The sequence below is a fragment of the Crocodylus siamensis genome, chromosome 11 (genome assembly GCF_052110815.1).
Source record: "Crocodylus siamensis isolate JL-2025a chromosome 11, ASM5211081v1, whole genome shotgun sequence".
Lineage (NCBI taxonomy): Eukaryota > Metazoa > Chordata > Crocodylia > Crocodylidae > Crocodylus > Crocodylus siamensis.
Window position 1 is genome coordinate 51513820 of NC_143405.1, and position 25447 is coordinate 51539266.

At 43.2% G+C, this 25447-nt stretch overlaps 2 protein-coding genes across 2 annotated transcripts; one reads left to right on the forward strand and one right to left on the reverse strand.

The window, feature by feature from the left end:
• RBSN (rabenosyn, RAB effector) lies at positions 1–25401 on the reverse strand. Its single transcript, XM_090021565.1, has 12 exons — positions 25295–25401; positions 24592–24863; positions 17613–17756; positions 13559–13659; positions 12859–12904; positions 12587–12748; positions 11416–11657; positions 10361–10431; positions 7762–7848; positions 6972–7068; positions 6547–6642; positions 1–3670 (listed from the first exon to the last, which is right to left on the reverse strand). Exons 2-12 carry the CDS (start codon positions 24752–24754, stop codon positions 2531–2533), a joined length of 2349 nt encoding a protein of 782 aa, XP_089877691.1. The 5' UTR covers positions 24755–24863; positions 25295–25401; the 3' UTR covers positions 1–2530.
• LOC149855869 (uncharacterized) lies at positions 7857–17604 on the forward strand. Its single transcript, XM_090021563.1, has 2 exons — positions 7857–10150; positions 14990–17604. Exon 2 carries the CDS (start codon positions 15197–15199, stop codon positions 16190–16192), a length of 996 nt encoding a protein of 331 aa, XP_089877689.1. The 5' UTR covers positions 7857–10150; positions 14990–15196; the 3' UTR covers positions 16193–17604.
• Positions 25402–25447: the final 46 nt, after the last annotated feature.

Genomic DNA, 25447 nt, shown 5'->3' on the forward strand with positions numbered 1-25447 from the left:
CACACAACAAAATAAACATGTTATTTTATTTAGTTTCTTTACAAAGTTTCAGTATATAGAGTAGTGCATGCAAGTTTAACAAATGTCAATGCTAGTTATTTCACTTGATGGTAGGATGTCTTCATTCTGCTTTACAACATGATCTCCGTAGCAGTCCATACACAGCCATGACATTTTTCACTTTGGAGATCTATCACTTTAACATAAAATCTAGTCTATTCATTTAACATGGACCAAGATCATGAGGTACACTAGTGTGGTATGTTATCTGCTTGTAAAAATACATTAAGTTACAGGTACAATAAGTATACGTAATTAGTGTGTTAGACTATAAAATACAAACAAGGCAGGATATTGGCAACAAGGAAGAAAACCACTATTTTCAATGTAAAAAGCTGAAGCCACTGAACCAGTCATTTCATCTTGAAGTTGAGAACAAGAGAAATCGTGGGCCAGAACCAGCCCTGTTCTAATGTGAACAGTTCAGCGTTGGATAAGTAACTGTTTAGTAGTTCCCCCTCTTAAAAATGTAAACCACTTTGCAGATTGATTAAACTCAAAGCCAGCTGTGATGTACATTGCCCTACTTTGATGAACCCTGCACTGCCACCCCTAGAGGTGCCAGAAAGGATTTCTGAGATATGGATGCGTTTCTCACACCTACAAAACAATTCTGTTACATTGGGTTTAACCCAATGCAAAATGCAGTTAAATAGCCCACTGAGACCCAACGTCCAATTCTAACGCCACAACCTGTAAGTGCTCAATTTATAACTGCAGGCTTTGGGTGCTACTAGTTGGGGGGTTTTTAGGAAAGCCTGCTTTCTATGCAACTGCTCTAAAATTACTATTTAATTTAGTTACTAGCTAAGTGTCCCTAAGGAAAAAAAAATATGGGAAGCTACCCTGAACCGGATTGTGAATTTTAGGCAGAGAGATATTTTTAAAAGGTGTAGGTTAAAGTGATGCTCAGGTTAGAACCACGCTAGCCCAACTATCAGAAATGAAGTTAAAAAACAAATGTCCCACCCCACCCCATACCCATTCATATCTGCAAGTTTGTGCACTGGTTAGTAGTGCCATGTGGTGCGGTCTGCCTGAACCATTCTCTATTTCATCTTTAAAACCCACATTCATTTTAGACCAAAAAAGACTTTCACATACAGGTGCCTCAAATGAAAAATCTAAATCTAAAAATGTGGAAGACATAGACAAACGGGATGCTTTTTTTTTTTTCAGAGATACAGGCTGTTGCACCTCCTGTTGAAGCAAATCTTGATGTAGGTACCAGAATTTAGGTGTCTAATTCTGGGCATCATTCACGCAGATCCTAACAAAGCCTCATCTGCTTGGAAGTTAAAATACATTCATTCTTCTTAGGCATGGCAGTTGAGTTTGATTCCCTTTAAAAGGAATTAAGTCGGGTTTCAAGTCAAATGGCTGAAAGGCATTATGAATCCCAAACTTTGTCCCAACTTTTTCATAATATTCCAGTACAGCAGCTTTTCAGCTTTCCCATTGCACACAAGGTTTCTGTCCCTGGAGTGCTACATCAACAGGGTTCCAGTCTCACAGGTAGGACACACATGATCATTCTGTCACCCACAGATTAAAGGAATGTGCAGCTTTCAAAGAAGTCATTAGGAATTCAAAGTTTTCCTCCATACAGCTTGAAATGGTGCTGCTGCTCTCCTCTTAAATGGGGAAGCTAGATTTTTTTATTTCTCTCCAGGAACAGCTCTCCCCTAAACACAGTTCAGACCTCTATTTTTTTAATTCCTGTCATTTGGGCCCAGAACAGATGTCAGTAGCTAAAAAGATGGAGAAACAAAATGGCAGCATCAAAGCTTCCCTGGAAGTTGTTATGAACAAAAAAAAAAAAGTTACACTTAGGGGATCACTTACGTATGGTCTCTTATATCCCTAAAATCCCTTTAAACATTTACATTGCACAAATTGTTCGAAAGCCTTGTATTTTGCAGCTTAAAGAACTGTAGCAGCCTGCTTTTTAACAGCACTTTCTTCTACAATATGAAGGCATTTTAAGCTAACCTCACTTGCATTATTCTTAGGGGACAGAGATGATGCATAGAACTTTTAGGTACTAGTTCTGGTTTTGTATTAATTTGAAAGGCCAATCTATAATACTGCAACAAAATCAGAGGGAAAGATGGCAGTCGGACTTCTATGTTGTCAGACTTCTCAACCACTGGTTTCCCCACTGGCAGTTTGTAATTCTGACCAGAAATAAGCATGTGATAGGAATAAGTAACATTTAAAAATGTGGTTATAACCAAACTAATTTAAAAATTCTCATTAAAAAATATGTCTGAGAACAATAGCACTAGCATCCTTCCTCATGTTCATTCCCCAAGTCTGAATAGTAGTGGAAACACCTAAACAAAAGTGCATAAAATTCAAGATTTCCATAATTCCCTCTTGTAACCTGTGCTCCTTATTTATAATTCCACTTGTTCCATGCACCAGCATTAAACAGTGGACTAGTTATTTTTCTGTGAAGATATTAGTTTCAGCAGTTGGATTTCTCCTTTTGCTTTGCTAATGTGCGTTTCAGGTCCTTCAAGTTCTCTGTCAGTACCTCCACCTCATCCATCCGTCCACTGTGTTTGGCATCAAAGATGTAAGCCTTAATATTATCTATCTGTTGGAGAAGCAGTTCTTCTTCTATAACTTCCTCTCCCAAGATCTCATCATCAACTTCAAAGGGATTGGTAGAGGATGACTCTTCAAATGGATTCCCAGAATTCTGAACACCCCTACCCTTTTGAAATGGGTCTCTATCATCCTTAAAAGGGTTTGGAGAACTCACAGCTGCCCCATTTGTTTCCTCATCTTCCTCATCGTTTTCAAATGGATTATATTCTTTTTTATCATTATGCAGGGCTCTGGTGGGGAAAGAAGTCACTTGAGCAGCATCTTCAGCAAAAGGGTTGGTAAGGTCTTCATCTATTAGAGCATTAGCTGCCTCATCTTCAAAAGGATTTAGAGATGATATCTGATTTTGGTCTCTGTCACACTGGGAAGCTTCTCCAGTTTTAATTGAGAAGATTGTTTTCTCTTCACTTGCCAGTTGTTCAACAGCATTCGGAGAAGGTGTTTTGGAGATGGGGCTGCTTTGGATTTGAGTGGTATCCAAGTCCAATATATGCGCTATCAGGTTCCGATTTTCTTTCCCAACCTCATGCTGGTGCTGCTTTATTTCTCTGAAGTCTAAGGAACGTGTCCTTAAGTGCTGAGACATTGCTTTGTGCCGCTCCCTTTCCCACTCCTTTTCACAAAGGACCTGAAGTTCTTCCCTCTGCATTTCTTCCTCCTCAGCCTGCCTTTTAGAAAGCTCGATAGCCTTCTCAGTTTGCTGTTGATCATACTCATCCTGAAGTTGCCGCAGGTTCTCTTGTAACATACGGACTTCATCTATCCGATTAGCTGTCTTTGCTTGCTTAATAAAGGATGTAATATTATCAATCTGCTGAAGCAGGGGGTCTGCTATCTCCCTTTGGCGAGATGCACTGGATGTAGGCAACCAACCTTCAGATTTCTTTACTGTGGCCTTCTTTAGATGAGATACCTCACCATTAAGTGCAGCTGAGGATCTGGAGACCATGTCTTTCTGTTTTTCCTCTTGTTTTCTCTGTGTTTCAAGTGCTGCCTGAGACAGACAAGATTTAAAAGGGAACACCATGAGCTTGAGAACTCTTCCCCCCCCCCCAAAATCTTCTATTTACAGGTACAATCAGCATTCAAGAGGAATACAACTGAAAGGAGTTAGCTGCTTTTGCCTGATTTCTGAATTTGTATCACACTGGAGCCACCTTGTAACAAAACAAAAAAAATCTTTACAAAACAGGGGAGCCACAAAACCAATTAAAAAAATTAGAAAGAGTGGAATGTAGTCAGTTTGATGGTTGCTCCATCAGAAACAATATTTTAAAATACTTGTACAAATTTAAGTTGATGGTGTCTGTTTAAGAATTCTGCAGCAGATACAAGTCTTAAAATATTTCAGCAATGCCTTTTTTTATTTCATTATCTCAAAATTATTCAGAGTATAGGAACAATGTAAGAGATGCATCATTTATTGTATTAGGAGTCACCTATAGATGACTCATGGCAAGAGAAAAATGCGAAGCATGACAACAAGACAAGCTACTTCTGTTCCGTGCAAGATGGAGCAGTGTAAGACCTACAGCTATAACTGCATATGTACTTAGTCGCTCCTCCCTCCTACACACAAAAGTAGTTATAAACATCCTGCCCTGTAATTATACTTGGGACACAGCTTACACTAATGAACACCATATTCTGTACAGTGATGGCCTATTAGAAGAAATTAAAACATCCTCCCTCCACTCTACAAACTTCTTTAGTTAAATTGCATGAGGCTTGCCATGCTTACACAAGGCAAGTGAAGGCACTTCTTTCACCTCAGAAACCTCCTCTTTTAGCTAGCTTCTAGATCGGGGCAGCCCATGAGCTGAATTTGGCCTGCCAAGGCCATTCTATCCAGCTCACAGTGCCTCTCCAAAAAACAATTATTACCAGCCCATGGCTGCCCCTCAAAACTGGTGGGAGGTGAGCTTTCAGAGGTCATGCGCCACTGGACCGGGCAGGCTCTGTACTTCCACCTCTGTGGGCTCACAGCACTCCATCTGGGAGCCCCACGTGGAAGCAGTGCAATGACGCACAACTGCACAGTTGGTGAGTGGGATGGGGAGCTCCTGCCTGCAGGAACAAGGGGCTGGGCCAGGGTAAGTGGGGGTGAGCTGCCCGACCACAGCACACAGCCCCCACTGGTGGTGGCAGCAGCAGCAGAAGGCCCTCAGGGTACTTCTGGCCCACTGCAGGCAGAGTCCACTGGTGGCTCACTGTTCCAGCTGAATCCCAGGAGCTGCACTTGCAAGACAGAGCCCACCCGACTTGGCCTGCTGGTACACGCCTTCAAAGCAGACCAGGCTAGCTCCATACCAGGCCGGCTCTGTGCTTTCACGTGGGGCTTCCAGCACTCCAGTGGTAAGCTGCACATAGATGCATGGAGCCTGCCTGAGCCAAATGACACATAACTCTCTGCAGTTCCTGGTCTACGCACCATTTGGCTCCATGCTGCCACATGCAGCTCCCAGGATTCAGCCAGAGCCCCGTGCCACCAACAGGCCAGGAGTACCCTGAGGACCTGCCACTGCTGCTGCCACCAGCAAGGGCTGTGTACCATGCCGGGTGGGGAGGGGGACCCATGCCCACCCCACTCTCCCCACCCACATTCCCCTTCTCACATTTCCATATCCCCCACCTCACACCTGCCCACACACTCCCACACCCCTTCAGAACCCCCCCCCAAAAGCCCCACACAGCCACCCCCCCACAATATACAAGAGTAAGACTTTATTTTGAGCTATTATGCAATCATTTCTATATATACGCACACTACAGAAACACATGTAAATCAGGACAAAAATATTTTTTTAAATATAATTATAATATGTTATAGCAGATGTTTGATATTTAGTTTTTGATTTGGGTTTTGTTTTTTTAATCCAAGACAGCAAACCCTCTCCCAAAAGGAGTACTTCTGGTGGCAGAGGCCAGGGATTAGGGGTGGAACTTTAGTCCCAAAATGGCAATCAGAGGGAGGGTCAAGAGGCAGGGCTCCCTTGAGGCCCTTGACAGCTTACCAAAAATCATTGTGGCCCTCTAACTGAAATAATTGCCATCCCCTGCTCTAGATCAATGTGCAAAGATGTACCTACATCCCATTCCCCTTCCCTCCCCTGCAAAGTTCACGTTATAACCATTTCCCAGAAAGAACTATGCTTCCTATTTCAGAAAATGTTTGAGTTCATAATGACAACCAGATGTTTTTTCTTGACTTCATTTGTACTTGCAAACATCATGTTTGAAATATAACTCAAACTCCATCAGGGCCGTCTATATTCATCTTTACCTACACTGGCAGAGTTTTATATAGAAAACATATAACTCTCTTATCGCTTCCGATGTCCGGGTTCACTTATAAACATGCATTATGATGAACCTGTGCACAGAGCAGTGCTAATCCGACTTGAAAATTAAATTGATCAAGCCTCTTCCTGACACTTTTGTAATGGATGATCACACAGCATTAAAAGGGTCATAAATAGAATAGATAGAAATATCATCACACACAATAGATTAAGCCTTTGAACAGAAGATAAATGTGCCCCAGCTCAGGCAACTGCACCAAAGAACTGAAGAAAAAGGACTCACATTTTTCCATTTACTCCTTCAAAATATACCCCATGGTCCTGGTCAGCTACTGACCCCATCCTCCCAACAGCCCTCTACTTCCTCTGCAGAAGGAATCCTAATCCATCCAGGTCCCTAAAAGCCATTTAAAAAAAAAAAAAAAAAAGCATCTAGTGCTGTGAAAAGTTATGCAATACGCATTGTTGCACTGAAGCACAAAGCAGCTCCTTTGAGCAGGCACAAACTGGTTGCAGAAGTAGGCCCTCATGCACTGAAAGCCAAGTTCACACCTCTAGCTGCCCTTACCATTTGTAGTTTTCTCTCAAGCTCCTGTTTTCTTTTTTCTTTCAGTTCTTCATACCGGTCTTTGGTTGGCAGGGACATCAGGCCAAGCAGCTTTTCCTGGAGAAAATTATTAAGGTGTACACAGCACTTCCCACTGCTAACTGCCCATTTCCATGTACCCCAGATTTCTTCTAACTAGTCCTCAACATGCACAAGAGACACTGTCCATCTACACTGTGGTCATAACTGTGACTGCAGCTCCTCAAGACACACCCAGGATAGCTTTACACTATCTAGTTGAAGTGCAGTCACCAGTACAGCTGCAGCAGCAGAGGTAAACATAGAATAAAACTGATCCAAGGCAAATACCGCATCTCTCCTCTGCCCCTGACCTCCATGCTCTTTCACTGCTAAACTGCTAGGAGTACCCAAGCGTGCTGGTTTACCTGTACAAAAAGTGTAGCTGAGTATCTGATCATTCGTTGAAGTTGTAGTGTTTTGGGATGTGGTTGGGGATCTTCATTCAAACCTAGAGTCAAAATACTTCTTACAGGTATTGGGGGAGTCCCTGTTCCCCCGTGCGCTGCCAGGAGTGACCAGGAATAACGGTCACATTAAAATAAGCACCTAGGTCCCTTCCGATATGAAACTATGAAACTAAGCAGGAGTACATGGGTGAAAAAAAAAAAAAGGGCCAACAGTGAGAAAAATTCAAAGGATGCTGGTTTTAGAGAGGCACTGTCAACCTACATGCAGACAGAAGCAGGATTTCTCTTCACATACTCTTACAACTGACACAATTGCTCTAACTGAAAAGTTTAGAAAAAATTACTTTTCACTTTGCTGATTCTGTGTAGTTGCTAGCACCCTGGGTATGGTCACTTTCACTATAACTTCCTACAGGCACAGGCTGGGAAACAAGCATGTAAAAATCACAAAAAGTGACAGGAGGCACAGCAATAGCATCAAGCCTTTTTAAAACTGAGTGGGCAAGCTGCCTGCATCTCTTCTGACTAAGCAGACAGTTGCAGTGTGCACAGGGGGTTCCATAAATGTAGACTAACCGTAGAGTTTAGTTTTTTAATATTCCCATTCAAACTCTACTAGAATCATTTCATTTTTGCTGTTTCATAAAATTTCTATTTGATATAATTTTCATTAAGTCTTGGACACTGTCCTGTTAAGTTAGGCCACCCACTAAATTAAGAGATACCTCTTAAAAATATTCTTCCTTACCTTAAGGCATCTATTAACTCATATACTTTTTGGATTTCTATCCTCAGGTCATTTGCATGTTCAAGACTGTAGGTGGTCTCTCCCGCACTAAGAAAGAAATATATCTGTGAATACAGTAAGGAAGTGCTGTCCAACTTTTAAATGGTGCCTCCTCTCTCCCCAGAAAACGCTGCCCAGATACTAGTTGTGTCCTGCCCCACCCCCCCCAGTCCCCCAAACACTCACACTCTGACTGTGCAGCCTCAGATTCATTCTCACCTCCCTGCAATGCACCACATCACGTGCTGCAGCTGGGGTTTCAGGGCTGCTGCATCCTGCCTCCACCCCAGAGCGCACTGCAGCAGCAGCCAAATGCAGTGGGGAAGAAGTGAAGGGACAAAATAAACAGTGGGAACCCAGGAGTTGCAACTTGGCCACTCTTGGGCCACATGCAACCCACATGCCACCTACTGGATAGCCCTGCAGTCCTGCCCACAACAGATATGCTAAGAAAAGTTACTGCAGAAGATGTAAGATTTACTAAAAGGACTTTACATTCAGACAGACTATAATCATTATCTTCCTTTCTGCCACTGAGATTTGGCTATAGATGTCTGACGCAGATTTCACTACCTATCCTGAAAAAAAAGTTTCAACAGGAAACAGCAAATCTAAGTATAGCTATTTCTAAAGCATACTTACCTAGAACTTAAGTGCCTGACTTTGGTACCATACAAAAAACTAGAACTCTCAGTTCCAAAATGATACCTTTTATAATAATAGATATAGTTTTTGAACCACGAGTTCTAGTTTTCATACGTCTTCTTGTCTCAGACCAACATGGCTACCAAGTACACCCCTGACTTTAGTACCGACTTTCATGGTCGATAAGAATGTCTTAAGCAGTTAATGTTTTATTTAAGACACATATATGGAAACTTCTCTGATATAGTAAAGGCAATGGCATATTTGCAAATGCTAACATTTCACACAAGGCTACTGTGATTTTACAAATAAGTGTTCTCATCTGAAGACTGTATGCACACTACACTACATTTGGCTAATCTGTACACCTAAGGATTCTTTTTTTGCAACAAAAAAGTGCCACAGTGATATCTCACTATTAAAACACTCTTTTTTAAATTATGTTTCAAATTTTAGTGTCTATGACTACCATAAATAATTAAAATCAGCACTACCGTTTGGAAAGCAGTTACAGTATTTTGGGTGCTACAACATCATTTAATAAAAGCATAACACCACCTCCTAGAACATCCTAAATACACAGAGTAATGCGAGATCTTTGATTTATCATTGAGTTTGAGAGTTTATTTGCCAATTTGCAAAAATTCTAGGCTCCATAATGCATCTTCCTAGTCATTAATGCAAGTTTCTGAGGTTCTATACTGTACTGTATTTTTAATATGCACCACCAGGGAATCCAAGTATTGCCTCATGAGTTGTCTAGGCACAAAAGGTAAACAAAGTAAGCCAATCTGAACAGGGAGTAAGCCTCAAGAGGAAACCCTAACATCACCTATTAATATATGATGAATCAACTCATTTGGCTTTTTGAATTTTTAAGTACCGAATATGGAGAGGGTGCAATAACAATCTCCCTTTGTAGCTCTCAGCAACCTGTCACCAGAGGATCGCAATGCTCTTCACAAAGATAAGCAAAGACAATAGGTAAATTAGAAGAGCTGACTTTGCACAGCAAAAACACCATCTAGGGCTGAGCTTTGCCACTTGTCTTGAGCTGCTCTGGAAGCAATTGGGAACCAACAGCACAGATAATATAACTGGGCTAAATAATAGAAATTCAGCTCATTTAATACCCCACTACCCCTCTAGTGGAGCTTCCTTCTCCTTCTTGTATCTCCCATAAACCTATTAATTCCTGCTAAAATGTCAATGTTGACCCCCAACTCTTTGCAATCAAGAAATGTTTGACTGTCTCCTATAACTTCTGTTTCTCAGTAACTCAGCTCCTATCACATTCCACACAATTGACCACATTCCGCACAATTCCTCCTACACTGAGAAGCATCTCTTTTGTATTAGGTCTGGTCTAAAATCCAAACCCCTTGGGGGAAAAAACCCTCATTTTTATTTAACTGTCCAGTGCCCTGCAGCATTAGAAAATGAAATCTGGACTTTACTGAAGTCAGTGGCAAGACTTACACTGAGCAAAAAAAGCAAGGATTTCACTCATTCTGCATAGGGTTTGAACTGATATTCTATACTTTCCCCCCTCATTCCCAGAAACACGTAACAATTTAAAACGTTCTACACCCTGATGATGTGGCCAAGTATCCTCTGCACCTCAGTCAAGTCTGAACTTCAGATATTCCAGCTGTCTGTCGGAAAGCCTACCAGAATTGCAACGATGAAACCCATCAAGTCTAATGTAAGCACCAATGACCCAAGACATTTACATTTACTAGCTTAGTTTCTGTCACAGATTTGGATACAGTGAAATTCTCACTCTGTATTGAGGGGTTTAGTACAGATTAAGAGATCTTCCTTTCTGTGCTATTTGGAGGAGGGGCTTAAGGAAAGAATCACCGATATGCAAAAAAATAAGCACAAAACAGTAACAAGCAGACAACTGACTTACTTCAACGATTCTGCCATCCTTATGTATTCCGGGGCCTTCTGGTCAATCTTCTCCATGCAAAGTCTGAGTTTCTTTTTTAAATTAAAAATCAATAAAAGTTGACAAGTTAAAACACAGTTTGTCTCCATTAGTTCTACATACCGATTCTCCTCATGCAACACAGTAGCAGTGTCATTTGTATGTCATTACATGGTGCTGGTCTATGTCTAACTGACTATGGATGAAAGTTGTCAATTGGGACTCAAGATAACGTTGTCCCCTGTTTATGCTCAGCCCAGATAGAGGAGAAGGAGTAGGGGAAGATTCTTTACACTGCCCTATCATTGCTCTCTAAGTGTAGAGAACATTTCTTAGGAGTAGCTATTTAAAAAAAATATTGTGATCTCTTCAAGCCATTGGTCTCTGAGAAGACTGCTAAGGAAGGCCTTTTACTGCTGGCTGATTTGGTGTTTTTTGCAGGAACACCCTACCGTTTGTTGGCAACTCAATTAAAATCTGTCAACCCATTGCACAGATACCTTAAAAAGCCACCAGATGGCTTTCAATTCCTATTCATCTAGGTTCTGGGCTCAAATGCATTCCAGAAGCAAAAAGGCTCAAGCCATATCTTTTTACTACTTTCTTAAGCTGGTCAGGCCAGCCGCCTCTAGTCTCTATAAAAACAACTAGATAAAGTTTAATTTTGTACAATCTGCTTATGAAGTGCAGACATATGAACATCTGCATACCACATTTCTTTTAAATCCCTTCTATGCACAATCCCACCTTAGGAAGACCAGAATTTGGAAGGTGCTTCAAGTATCTTTTACAGTTTAGAAATAAAACAAGTCACAAAGTAAAATGCTTCTCAACTCAGGTGCACACAAGTGGTTAATTAGTACAGAGCGCACTATATAGGACATCTAGTGAAGGGGTCTCAATACCCAGTATTCCACAGTTTCACTGAGATGTGAATGGTCCAGGGACAAGGAAAGACAGATGGAGAATAAGATAAGGACCACTGGGGAGCACTGCCAATGTACGGAATCAGGTGAAGCATAACAGGTTAAATTTACCTCATAGAGTTTCACGATTTCTGGAATAAATTCTCTCTCATCAATCTGTTGCTCTCTTTTCAGCAGGGTGCCTTTACAATGCCTACAGCAGCGGATTCTGTCATCATCCTTCTCATCAAGAACTGAGCTCACGCTGCTTACACTGCTAATGCTGCCACGACGGGACCCCTGGATACTGTTAGGCGAAGAGTTTGGGCTGGTGTGAGAGGCTAAGGCCTCTTTGCTGGCACTTGTGAGTTTGCCTGAAAAAAAAGTCACACAGACAATTCAGTAATTATCACGGAAATCAAAATGTTACAAACTTCAACAAATTAAGCCTACCAATATTAGATCCGGGTAAATTCAGGCACAGACTTTAAACGATTTGCCCAAGGTCAGAGGGTCAATGACAGTGAGGACTAAAATTAGTCTCTCTTGACTTCTAATTCCTAGACCTTGCTCCCACCTACCAGGAACAGCACCTGGTAGCTTTGGTTTATCAAGACAGGCTCCTGTTGCAGTCTATTTACCTCTCCTCACTAGTTTTACTGGTTAGAAAGCAAGAAGAAGAAGAGGGGTGATGGTGCTATGATGAATTCAGCTATTAAAGCCAGAACGGAATATTTAAATAGGGGTTATTTCTATGGAGAACACAATGTTTCTCTTATGCTTCCAACCAAAAATGAAAGCTGCCAATATTAAAGGAGTCCTTCAGGAAAATCAAGATGGCTGACAATGCCAACCAGAAAAAACCAGTGACAGGAAAGGAACACCCTGGGGAAAACAGAAATGAGAAACTCAGACTGACACTCAATCTTGGTAGTTATGCTTACAGATAAGCCTGTATTCTGCCATTACAGCACTCTGCTTCCTTCGATACTGGGAGACACTAATGGTGGCCTTAACGTTCCAATACCTCTTTCATGGTCAGTTCTTTATGGATTATATAAGAGGTCAAAGGAAGAAAAAGTTTTAAAAAGGGAAACTGGGGAAGAAGTCACTGGTTTTGGATCTGGCAATGAAAGGAGACATCTATGAGGAACTAACTCCATTTCCTAGTGGGACATGCTCCAAAACAGCAGTAACTTCTTCATAGCTGCTTTCTACTGTCTACACTCTAGTGGCACAAAAACTAAGACATAGCTTGTGTTCCCAGACAAAGCTAGGACTGTCACCAACCTATTGTACTCACTTGCCAAGGGCAGGGTGACAAGCTCCATACACTTCTTGCACATGATGGACCCACAAAGACGGCAGTGGTGACGTCGGTTCCGAATGCTGAACTTGTTACCACAGTCCGGGCAGAAGGGGACATCCTGATCACTGACCCAAGGCACAACAGATTTCTCAATTGCTATCGCAGGGGCAGGGGGAGGGAGAAGGGGAACAAAACACATTGTAGAACTTCTGTGAAATGTAACATTTGGTCAAAAGCAAGTTAGTTTGAGGTAAGCTTGTACCAACCTCTTATCTTAGCTGACTCTGTATTTGCTCTGTCAAATGACGTCAGCTGGCAAAAAGTAAGCAAAAAATTTAGAAGGTAAATCTCACAAAACATTCACGAGATTTACACATGGCATTTTTAAAGCAAGAATCCCAACCGGGTCCTCTTGGTTTCTAAAAGGTAATCTGTTCTTTAAATTAATCTTTTATATAATCTTTCCCACTTTACTAGAGCAACATTAGCACACACAACTCCACAAATAAAAGTCAGGAACCTGAACTGAGAAGGTCACATAACTTGAACAAATACAGTATCCTGGGTACTACTGTAATCTCCATCAGTGCTGTATCTACGCAAACATAGTTAAAAATCTTAAAAGCACACAACAGTGGCTATAATAATAAGAGATTAGGTACCTCCTTCCAAATATAGCAGACAGAATTGGACAAGACAAGGTAAAGTTATAGCATTTAAGGAGATGGATGGTCGCTGGTGTTGGGGTAGCAGAAAGCCATTTAAAGTATATGGAACACAATCTAAGAAACAATTATTTGTACAGGACTGAGCCAAGCACAAGGCATCAAAGAAAACGATGTGCAAAAAACATTTACAATTTAAGTGCCACCATTTCTAATGCATTATGAACAGTGTCCCCCCAGCTGCAAACAGTTTTACACCCAGCATTCGGTAGGTTTATGGGAAATCAAGGAACAAATTTACCTTCTCTAACCTGATTATTAATTTATTGACTTCGACAACATAGTGATCAATCCTGGCTGCTCGGTGTTTCTTGAAATCGGAAAGATGGCTCCTCATGGCACCTGAATGAGAAGAAACAGATTGGGGAAGCCTTCAGTTTCAGGCATTATTGAAAGGGAGCCTCAGTCTCTTCTCACTGTTTCTCAGCATCAAATAGGGTTTTAAAGACAAATTGGAATCCTGTGTTTTCACAGCACTGCTATGAATATAAATGTAAATTAAAGCCCAATCTCGTGGCTCCCTTCACTGACATGAGTACTTTATTTTAGCCACTGAAACAACAAGCATTACTTTAACGACAACAGGAAAAAAGCCTCCCGCTATTACTCTCTCCTTCATCCCACAATTACTAGGTCGACAACAGTTTACTTAATGCTACATTTTCAAGACCCACTGTCTAAGTTAGTAACTGCCACTGGCACAAGAAACAAAGCTATGAAGTCTACACAGCTGCAGTTCTTCCAGATTTTCATTTTCCTTCCCTCCCCCCTTAAAGGATTGAAAAATAACTGCCAAATATGAAAGCTCAGCCCAAATAAACACCTCAAAAATGTGAAATTCAACACTGTACAACTTGGTTTTTGAATGCTAGTTCACATTTTATTCTCAAAGTTATGGTTGTGAATTATTAGTTTTTCTTTTACTACAATATTAATGGAAAAAGAAATCAATATTGCAGTCTGACATTACGAGTATTTATAAATGCACCGCAGCCCCTCCTACCTCTAACTGAGAATCAACAACCTGGTACCAGACACAGGGCTCATTCCAAAGGTGGTTATAGAAGCTTGGGGATGGAAGGGAAACTGAATCCACTCTCCTGCAACAGCAGACAACCATACCATACCGTACTTTTCATAAACCAGTTTGAACAGCTCAAGTTTTGTCCCAACTACTCCTATGGGAAGGCTGTTTCAAACCTCACTTCTCTGATGGTTAGAAGCTTACTTACCAGCCTAAACGTATTCATGGCCAATTTATACCTCGATGCCTTGCCGGTGAAACAGTCAACATTCTGAGCTCAACACAGTGCATCATGGAGTTTACATCTGGACTCTACGCCAACTAAAGCCCTACCAATGTCATCACATTTCCTAGGATCCAATAGTAAGAGTGCTCTCAATCTTTGCCAAACAGCCTGCCTCTAACACAACCCAAACCAGACTCCAAATAAGCCATACAGAAACACTGAAATTTTTCACCTGGATCCACGCTTTGTGGCTCAGACATATCAAGTAGTAGTGGGTTTTTTTCCAAATATTACTCAAAAGACTAAGCTAGTTGATTAAAAATGACCCCCACTCCACACAACGCAGACCAAATTCTAAGCAGATTTATAATCTGTGCAGTTCCACAACAACTACATAGGTTGTCCCATGTCTTATCTTCCAGGTTGGCTGATCTCTTACAACAAGCTTTAAACTAGCCTCGTCAGGGGAGGGGGCCGCAGGAAGATGAGGAGACACCACCCGAGCAAGACAGGTGACAAATGCAAGGAGTACCCAGGTAAGAAACAGGGGTCCAGACAGTCTCCCAAATCGGAGGGTGGCACCCACAGCTAGGCAAGGCCTTAAATGCCTATATACCAATGCTCGTAGTATGGGGAATAAACAGGAGGAACTTGCCCTCAGAATAGCCAGTTCAAACCCAGACATAATAGGGCTTACAGAAACGTGGTGGGATTCATCCCATGACTGGGCAGTTAGCATGAGGGGCTATAGGCTTTACAGGCGGGATAGAGAAGAAAGGAAAGGTGGGGGTGTGGCGCACTATGTCAAGGAGCAATACACATCCTCTGCCAGAAGAACAGGTTCAGAGGAGGGGCAAGCTGAAGTGCTCTGGGTCAAGATACAAGGGGGCCATGGGGAGAGGGATCTAACAGTGGGGTCTACTACAGACACCCCCCACCCCGCCAACCAAGGGGAGGAGCTGGACCGGGAATTTTCGGGCCAACTTGCAGAGGCACTTAAGGCGAAGGATGTAGTTGTCATGGGTGATTTAAATTACCCGGACATCTGCTGGGAGGAGCAGTCAGCCAGGTCGGACCGTTCCAAGAGGTTGCTGGCCGAGATACAGGACCTCCACTTAATTCAGGAGGTGCACAGTCCCAAAGGAAATGCCCTGTTGGACCTGGACCTGGCCACAGGCGACAACCTGGTAAGGGGCCTCCAGGTCCTTGACCACCTGGGTGATAGCGGTCATCGCCTGCTGGAATTCACCATCCAGCGCAGGGTGTCTAGGGCCTGCAGCAAGGCGGTAGCCCTAGACTTCAAGAGGGCCAACTTCAATGAGTTGAGATTAGTGGGAGAGACACTGGGCTTCTCGAGGGCAGGGGAACTCAGTGCCCAAGATGAGTGGTCGTTCCTTAAGGAGACAATACTCAGGGCCCAAGGGGTGACCATCCCAACAAAAAGCAAGGAGGGCAAGAGTGCACAAAAGCCCCCCTGGCTCACCAAGGGTGTACGGGAATGCCCGATTGCTAAAAAGGCAGCGTACACCTGGTGGAAAGAGGGTGCTATCTCCAAAGAGGAGTATACCTCCTCTGCTCGGGCCTATTGGGGGCTGTCAGGAAAGCCAAGGCAGATACAGAGCTAGGACTAGCGTCCAAGATCAAAGATAATAAAAAGTCCTTTTTCAAATATATATGGATGAAGAAAGCACCGGGAAATGTGGGGCCCCTGCAAGATACTCTGGGCAATCTGGTGGTTGCACCAGAGGAGAAAACAGACCTCTTTAACCAATTCTTCACCTCCATTTTCTTGTGCAGGGACTGGGACTTCCCCACCGTGATGCAAGACGGACTCAAGGGGAATGCCTCCAGACCTCAGGTTGGGGAGGACCAGGTTAGAGAGCTTCTGGAGGGGCTGGACGTGTTCAAGTCAGCGAGTCCAGATCCTCTCCACCCCAGGGTGTTGAGGGAGCTAGCACGGGTTATTGCAGGGCCCTTGGCATGGCTTTACAAGCGCTCATGGTGCTCGGGCCAGGTGCCAGATGATTGGAAGATAGCCAATGTGGTCCCCATCTTTAAAAAAGGGAGGAGGGAGAACCCGGGCAACTATAGGCCTGTCAGTCTTACCTCAATCCTAGGGAAACTCGTTGAGAAGATCATCAAGGAGCACATCTGCAATGGGCCAGCTTCAGAGATGATGCTCGAGGGCAGCCAGTTTCATTAGGGGCAGGTCATGTCAGACCAACCTGATTGCCTTTTATGATCAGGTCACAAAAGCATTGGATGCAGGCGTCACCGTGGACGTAGTCTTTCTGGACTTCAGCAAGGCCTTTGACACCGTCTCCCACCCCATCCTCATTAAAAAACTAGGCGACTGTGGCACTGATGCCGACACAGTCAGATGGACTGCAGATTAGCTGAAGGGTTGTACTCAGAAGGTGGTGGTGGACAGGTCATATTCGACCTGGGGGGAAGTGGGCAGCAGAGTCCCCCAGGGCTCGGTCCTTGGGCCCACGCTGTTCAATTTCTTTATCAGTGATTTGGACAACAGGGTGAAAAGCAACCTGTTTAAATTTGCTGCTGATACCAAAATTTGGGGTGAGGTGAGCGCACTAGTGGGGAGGGAAAGACTGCAGCAAGACCTGGATAGGTTGCAGGGGTGGGCTAACAAAAACAGGATGCATTTCAATATTCACAAGTGCAGGGTGCTGCACTTGGGCAGTAGTAACCAGCAGCACACTTATAAGATGGGAAACTCCCTTCTTGAGACCACGGAGGCAGAAAGCGATCTTGGAGTCATTAATGACTCCAAGATGAACATGAGCCGACAATGCGAGGTCGCGGTTAGCCCTGCCAACCGTATCTTGTCGCGCATCCACAGATGCATCTCAAGTAGGGCCAAGCAGGTGATCCTCCCCCTCTATGCAACACTGGTCAGGCCACAGCTTGAGTACTGTGTCCAGTTCTGCGCGCCCCATTTCAGGAGGGATGTGGACAACATGGAGAGGGTCCAGAGGACAGCCACCCGCACACTGGTGCCACTACACAACTTTCCTGTCTTCTTACCTAGTTCTTGGGGCTCCCACATGTATGGGTCCACTCCGCCATAGCTGAATGACTCATATCGCTCCTGAGACCCAGCGTCGGCTCGGTCATCACTTTCTCGTTTCAACAATTTCTTCTTAGCTTTTTTAGCCTTTTGGACCAGACCTGGAAAACAGATCAAACACTAAGCAGGCAGCTTCTGAGCACAATTCACTTAAAATCATGGTAAGGTTCCTCAGCTCTTTCAGCACAACCAGTTCTCTTTTTACGCAAATTTAATATGGACTTTGTTCCTACACAGACAAGGTGGCCAGTTGTCTAGAACTACATGTCCTTCTGTCAGGCAGTGGTCGGGTGGGACAACTGACATCAGTTGGCAGCACCCAGACCTCCCAGCAACAAGTGCAACAGGATCAGTCATTACTTGAAAACACATCAAGAAAAATCCCATCTAAAGCAGCTAGCTGTTAATTAAGAGACTGCTACATCAGGTCCAATCCTGTAATATACTTTCCAGTATTTTGGTTCCCAGTGATTCTGCTGGGATTTAGTGGGATTAGTGGGACAAAGACTCAAGGCAGAGAACTGTGTCTATAAACATAGCTTTCTGATCAGAACCTACAGAAAGCAACAGAAAACGACCAGCAAATGGTTTATTGTTCCATTAGGCATTACAAAGGCATTTGTTTTAAACACAGAACTGCCTTTACTGCAGTACCTTTGTTTCCAAACGTTGTGCTTACAAATAGCATTGCTTCACAGTACTTCGTTACGCTCACTCTGCACAAAAGCAAGCAACCTAAAGAGTCATTTAGACATACCACAGCAGTGAACATGGTTTAACTAGCAATGCATTCTGCCACATTACTTCAGACATGTTAGAGGAAGAGGGACATAGTCAAGCAGACCCAAGCAAAGGGCTGGAAATCTGGAACCCCATGTTTTCATCCCTGTTGCAATATTTGCCTCTAAAATCTTGGCAAGGCATTTTAACATTCTGCATTCAGCTCCCCCTTCTGTAAAGATATGGGAATACTCACCTACCAGCTCACTAGGGTGTTATGAGAATTAATCAGATGCATGCAAAGAGCTCCAACATTGAAAAATCATTTCATAAATGCCAAGAAATATAATAACATAATAAAAAGGTAAATTTTTCTTACTTGGCCCAGGTTGATGGAAATAAAATTCTGTCTGTTAAACTATCAGCCTCATTATCAGTAGCTCACAGGAATACCCTGTACCCTGAGGCAGACATATTTTTCACATATTTTATTGGTGAAATAAAAAGCACTAGACAAAGAACCAAATGAGAGAACATTTGAAAAAAATGTAATACATCTACTTCATTAAGCAGCCATTAGCAAGCAGGTAAGCAGTCCCATGAGGACATGGCAAACCACAAACTAGAAGGCACTATCACGTGCATATTCTAAACGGACCGTCTCACATGTATTCACTGGAAAGTAGTATCCTGTCTTTTCAAGAAACAAAGTTATAAATAAGAGAGCCTAGTTTTCTGTGTTTAAAAATTGCATATTCTCTGATTTTAAAACAAAGAAAAGAAAACCCAAAATTCTGATTTAAAAACCCAAAATCTGCAATTAAAATGAAAAGCCACCATACATATATATACACACATATCAACTGAACACACTGTTTTATTGATATATTTACAATTTTAAAGCAATTTGGAAACTCACCTTCAGAGCTCAGTACTTGGGCCAGTACTCTTTAACATCTTCATTAACAATCTGGATTCGGGAGTCAGATGCGAACTGGCAAAGTTCACGGATGACACCAAATTATGAGGGTGGGCAGTCACACTGCAGGATGTGCTGGGGATACAGGCCGACTTGGACACGCTCTCAAGGTGAGCTGACCAAAACCTGATGGCCTTCAATGTAGAGAAGTATAAGGTGCTACACCTCAGTAGGAAGAACCTTCAACTGGCTCGGCAGTACTACGCTCGTTAGCACCTCAGCCAAAAGAGACTTGGGGGGTCTTGACTGACCACAAGATGAATATGAGCTACCAATGCAATGCTGTGGCTGGCAAAGCAAACCAAACTCTGGCGTGCATCCACCAATGCATCTCAAGCAAAACCAGGGATGTCATCCTCCCGCTTTACTGAGCCCTAGTGAAACCGCAGCTGGAGATCTGCATCCAGTCTTGGGCTGTTCCACTTCAGGAGGGATGTGGAAAAGCTTGAGAGAGTCCAGAGGAGAGCCACTTGTATGATCCAAGGCCAGGAGGGCAGGCCGTATAAGAAAAGGCTGAGGGATCTGGGACTCTTCACTTGGGAAAAGAGAAGGCTCAGGGGGGACTTGGTAGGAGTCTACAATTATATAAGAGGGCTACATCATGACCTGGGAGAACAGCTGCTAATCAGAGCTCCCCTGGGGATAACAGCCACAAACTCCAGGAAGGCCGGTTTAGACTAGACATAAGAAAAACATTCTTTACAGTCCGAGTGTCCAGGGTCCGGAACAGACTCCCCCCAGAGGTGGTGCAGGCACCTACTCTGGACTCTTTCAAAAAACATGTAGATGTTTTTCTTGCTGGGGGTCACTTGATCCCAGCTGACTTACTGCCTATGCCAGGGAGGCTGAACTCGATCTCATGAGGTCCTGTCGAGCCCCTAATGTCTATGAGATCTATGAAAGTCTACCAGTGCCTCAATGACTATCATAAAATAAATTCTAAGTACCTATGAATTTTGATATTTGATTTTGGGTTTTTTAAATCATGGAACGTCAGGGCTCCCCCTGCCCCCTTCACTCACCAGGATGCAGATATAGGCCCCTCACTCCCCACCCACAACCCTTCTGGCCCTGCCAGTGTCCCTCACTCCCCACCCATAGCCCCGCCCCACCCCCCAGCCCTGCCAGACGGGGTGGGGCCTGGGTGCACAGCTCTCTTCCCCCCACAGCTGCTCTTGGGGAGTGGAGAATGGAGCCCAGCTCTCCCTCTCCGATAGGCAGCACAGGAGGAAAGGGACGTGGTGGGGCAGGCTACCCACTGTGGGCTCAAGCTCCCTGCCCTGCTGCCCTCCTCAGGAAAAAGAAAAAAAACGGATCCCTGGTCATAATACAGGTCATGCCATCCTTGCCTGGACATTTTTGCTAACAGTTATATATTAAACAGTGATAACAAAAACAGCCTGAGTTACCACCATAAGCAATTCCTTACTACAAATAAAGAAGTAAAAAAATAGTTGCCATTTTTATAGAAAAGGAAACTCAGTCACCCTGCTGAGATTTGATTTTTCAGGCCATGAGTTTACCAGTAGCATGACTGATTCACCCAAGTCTACATGAATACCTTATCTTGCTCAAGATGTTCCAGTTTCATGAGGGTATTAAGTTCCAGGAAAGCCCATGTTTAAAAAAAAATTGATAATCAAGCTAAAATACTGTGTTTAGCTATTAAAGAATACTCCACAATACAAATCCACCACATAAATAATAGGTGCAACAAGTCAAAGTTACTATACCATATTTACTAAAAATGGAAAACTGATGTAACAGCCTGGTGATAAGTTTTTATGTTTTTTAATATAAGTATGTCACCTTGCCATACATATTAAGGATGTACTCAGTTTTCTACCTTGTTACCAATTACCAATACTAACTCAGTTAAAATTTACTCAGATTCCGTGCTATGGCTATATGGCCTAAAACAAAGGCAAGAGCAAAATTTGACCTCACTCTCAAGGAGACAAATAGCTTGTGTGTGTCATGCAGAATTGAACACATTTTTGCTGATTAAGCAACCATCTGGCCTTTTTATTTTGTTCTAGAAATCTCACTGGGAACACTATAATTGAATGGTTTTTCTATAATTGAATGGATGATGCATTTTTCACATAATACCAGTCTTCTGCAATGTAACAAACTGGGGTTCCACAACATTTTGCAGGAAAGGCTACATTATTCAGCCTTCTGCATAGAGGGCTTTTTTGTTGCAGTATGACACAAGGTAAGAAAACTGCTTTACTGTAACAAATGTCTTGTACTATACAAAACTGATGAAGCCTCTTTGGGTCAAGGAATAGGTGCATGAAAAAGCCCCTTTCCCTCTTCTGCTGTGCACTAGAGATTACATAATTTTTTCCTAAAGTGGACCTCAGCCTCAAAGAGAGACTGCAACACTGATATTTAATAACCATACAATAAAGGCAGCCTCACTGAAGTCAGGCCTGGGAGTAAAGATATCATAAAAAGCTGAGAAATTCTCTCTTCCCATGGACCACTTCTGATTCCAGTCATGACAGCAGCCTTACTCTCTCTCCTCATTCCAAATCATGTAGGTTGCTCACAGATGTTAAAGAAAAAAAGAGGGAGGGAGCTACTTTAAAATTCATGCACCCCCATGCTGAGCCCAGTGCATGTCCAGAAAAGGCATCATATTAGATGTTGGGCAAGCCAGGTGCAACTATAGTAGGGTTTTTTTTGGTGCTTTTGTTTAACACCTGATTGAACCAGCTTTAGAAAAAAGCGCCAAAAAGCCCTGCTGAAGTGCCCAATCTATACACATGCTGCAGAGCTAAGTCGAACTAACTGCCTCTTGTGGTAAAGCAAGTTTTTGGGAGCTTTTTTCCATGTCTGTCAGCACCCGTAATGTCTCTGTGGAAACCACACCAAGTGCTGACAAAGTAAAACAATATTAAGAATATATTCTTCAGTTTATCAGGGTAAAAAGAAGAAGTGATATCTCCTTAGCACCAGTCTATTCTCCACAACCAACAAGAAATGTTTCACAGACAACAGGCTTGAAAAAAAAAAATCAACTTTGCACACAGACAGTATCAGGGAGACCCTTGCCCTTCAGGGGATAAAGGCACAAAACTCAGGGAGTTTTGTGTTCTGTAGTGTAACATATACAAGAACCTAGAAATAACAAACATCTGGAGCTTAATGCTGCCAGGTTCCTGGCTACCACAGCTCCTTGAAGCCAATGAAAGTGGAGGGTGCTAATTTTCTTGCTGGAAGCACTCAGAACCTCAAAGAAGCTTGTTTGTTATTATAGGGGAGAGGAAGCAAGGTTGAAAGTTGTCCTTATGTGACACTAACAGACCCATGAGGGATCCCCACACTCCTTACTTGTCACTGTCCCACATTCAAAATTCCCAGCAAGGATATTCCCTCCAATTCAGACAATAATCTTAATCTTACTCATCTGGAAGTTGTCAGAATTGTTAAGTGAACCAGAGAAATAAGGCTGTAAACGGCAGCAGGAGCTACATATTTCCAACATGTTGTTCCTCTCAAGTTTATTTTTGGTTTGTTTGTTTTTTCTCTCTAAAGCCAAGAGAGAGTCATATGGCATTAACACAGCTCAGGTAAGAGTTTTTTGTCTTACCCACCTGCAATTAGGACACAGTGATGTCAGCAAGAAATTGCTTAAAATACTTCTAACATGCAGCGTGAATGCTACATTTAATATAAAAGCAAATCTTGTTGGTTTTTATGCTAAGGTGAGTTTTACTGGATGTGGTTTGAATAAGATTGATAGAAAGCCAGGAAATAAAAACAACATCTTTCAAAAATGTAGATTATAAAAAAAGCTTGAACAGTTACAGCATGAAATTCTAAATTAAAGGCTGTAGTAGAATCCAACATGGAGGTGTTTGATATCAAAATGTCGAGGGGGCTCACAAAATCTAATCATTTTCTCTCTTAAAACAGGGAAAATGATATTGGTTCTTTGGTTTGAACATTCAATTGGAGTCTCTACAATTAAGATATTACAGCATTGTTTTAGCCCACAAGAAACAGAGAGAAAAACTGACCTGTGTGTGTTACTTGACCAAGAAGAAAAAAGTACTGAAAGCTAACAAGCAGCCAAAAGTGGCGAAAAGTAAATTAGATTTATAAAAATGTAACTGTAATAAACTTATTAAAATGCAGAATAAGTGAGGACTTTTAAAAGAGTAAAAAAAATTAAATACATATCAGTGTCAAAGTGCCCTTTTGACAGGTCCTCATAATGATATTTTTAAAAAAGCAGTAAATATTCAAGATCAAGGAAAAACAGCTAAGCCTCTTCCTAGGAAAACGCATAAAACAAAACAACTGTTTCTGCATATTTCATCTAAATTTAAGAGTATATGTGCAAGGAAGTTATGAACTGAATCTTTTGCCATCTCCAAATAGAAAAACTTACCATCTCCAACTAAAAGTGTTCTAAACTCCACAGAAGTGTAGTATAAACAGAGACAAACTACCCAGCAACGAAGGGGCTGTAACTGACCAGTACAAGCTTCCCCACCTTCTAGTCAATTGACAAATTCATAGGCTAGTCTTCAATCTACACCCAGGGAATTTACATAAATAACTCCTACTATATACAAAGATAACTCCTATTAGCACAAACACCAATTCTCTCTTTACTGAAATTAATCACAAAAAACAAAAGGCCAGTATATTTCCGTTTTGAAAATATAATGCAATATAATATATTCAGAATGGAAATACTGGCCTTTGTGACTGATGTCAGTAAAGAGAGAATTGGTGCTCGCACTGATAGGAGTTATCTATGTACATAACAGAACTTATCTATGTAAATTCCCTGGGTGTAGATTGAAGACTAGCCTATGAATTTGTCAGCTGACTAGAAAGTGGGGAAGCTTGTACTTGAAGAAAGAATTGATGCTTGCACTAATGGGAGTTACTTATGTATAGAATAGGAGTTACTCATGTATGTAGTTAGGCATCTGAGAATTCCAGTGATTATTTAGGTGCCTAACTTCAGCCAACAAGTTAGTAAACAACAACAAAAGCTTTTCCTTAAAATTAGCAACTCTATAGCAATTTTTTGGCCTCCCTACTCGCACAAAAAATGAGCTTGCCCTCTCCATCCCAACTCATTTTAATCAGTATTTTAGCAACTCAAAACTTCAGGCTCTTTTTCAGAGTCTGTAATGCACCCATTTGTCACTGCACGGAGTTTTACCCAAGAGCCGGACGTAGCAAAGCACCCATCAACCGCCTCTTACTTTTGAGCTGTCCCTTGACATCCCGGTCTTCACTTGAGTGCTCCTCTTCGTAGTGCGACTGAAGCTGATAGAAGGACTGAAGATCCTTCAGGCACAGCGGGCACAGAAAGCCCTCTCGCACCTCCCCGGGGTCATCGAACGGTGGCGGGTAGCTCGATGCCATGACGGCTCCACAGGTCTCAGCGGCAGCAGATCAGGCCCGTGCTCTTCAGCGGCATTGCACTCGAGCCAACACCGAGCTACGGATAGAGAAGCAGCATCGTCCGTGGTGCCTGGGAAAAGACCCACAGAGCAGCTATCACACCCCCCACAAATGGCTGAACCAGCCAGTTTCTCCCGTCTTAATAACCGGCTGCAGCTTACAACCAGGACCTCCCAGAGAACTGAGGAAGCCCCATGGCCAATGTGGACCTTTTGAGTCAGCGGTGCCTTCTTCATGCCTCCTCGAAGGTGCCAAACATGCAGCTCGTCTCAGGGGGCCCAAACCCTTCCGGCCCCGTGCTGGGCCCAGCCTAAACCCCAGGGGGGAGGGGTCCTTTATGGAGGAGGGGCACCGGGCCCGCCCCCACGTGCCCCCGGCCTCGCTTCTCGGCCCGGCCCGGCCCAGCCCCACCCCGGGGTGAGGCACGGCCTGTCCGGGCCCCGACCAGCACTAGCGCGGCCTGGGAAGAACCCCCCAGCCCGGCCCACGGGGCCCACTCACCTACGGGCCCACCGAACGCTGCGGAGAGCGGCGCGCCGAGCGCCGAGACAGCAATACCACGCCCGAGGGGGCGGGGCCGAACGCAGAGCGCGCCGCTGAGCGCCGAGCGATGGATGGGCGCTCGGGGCATGCTGGGAAAGGGGCGCGGGGCCA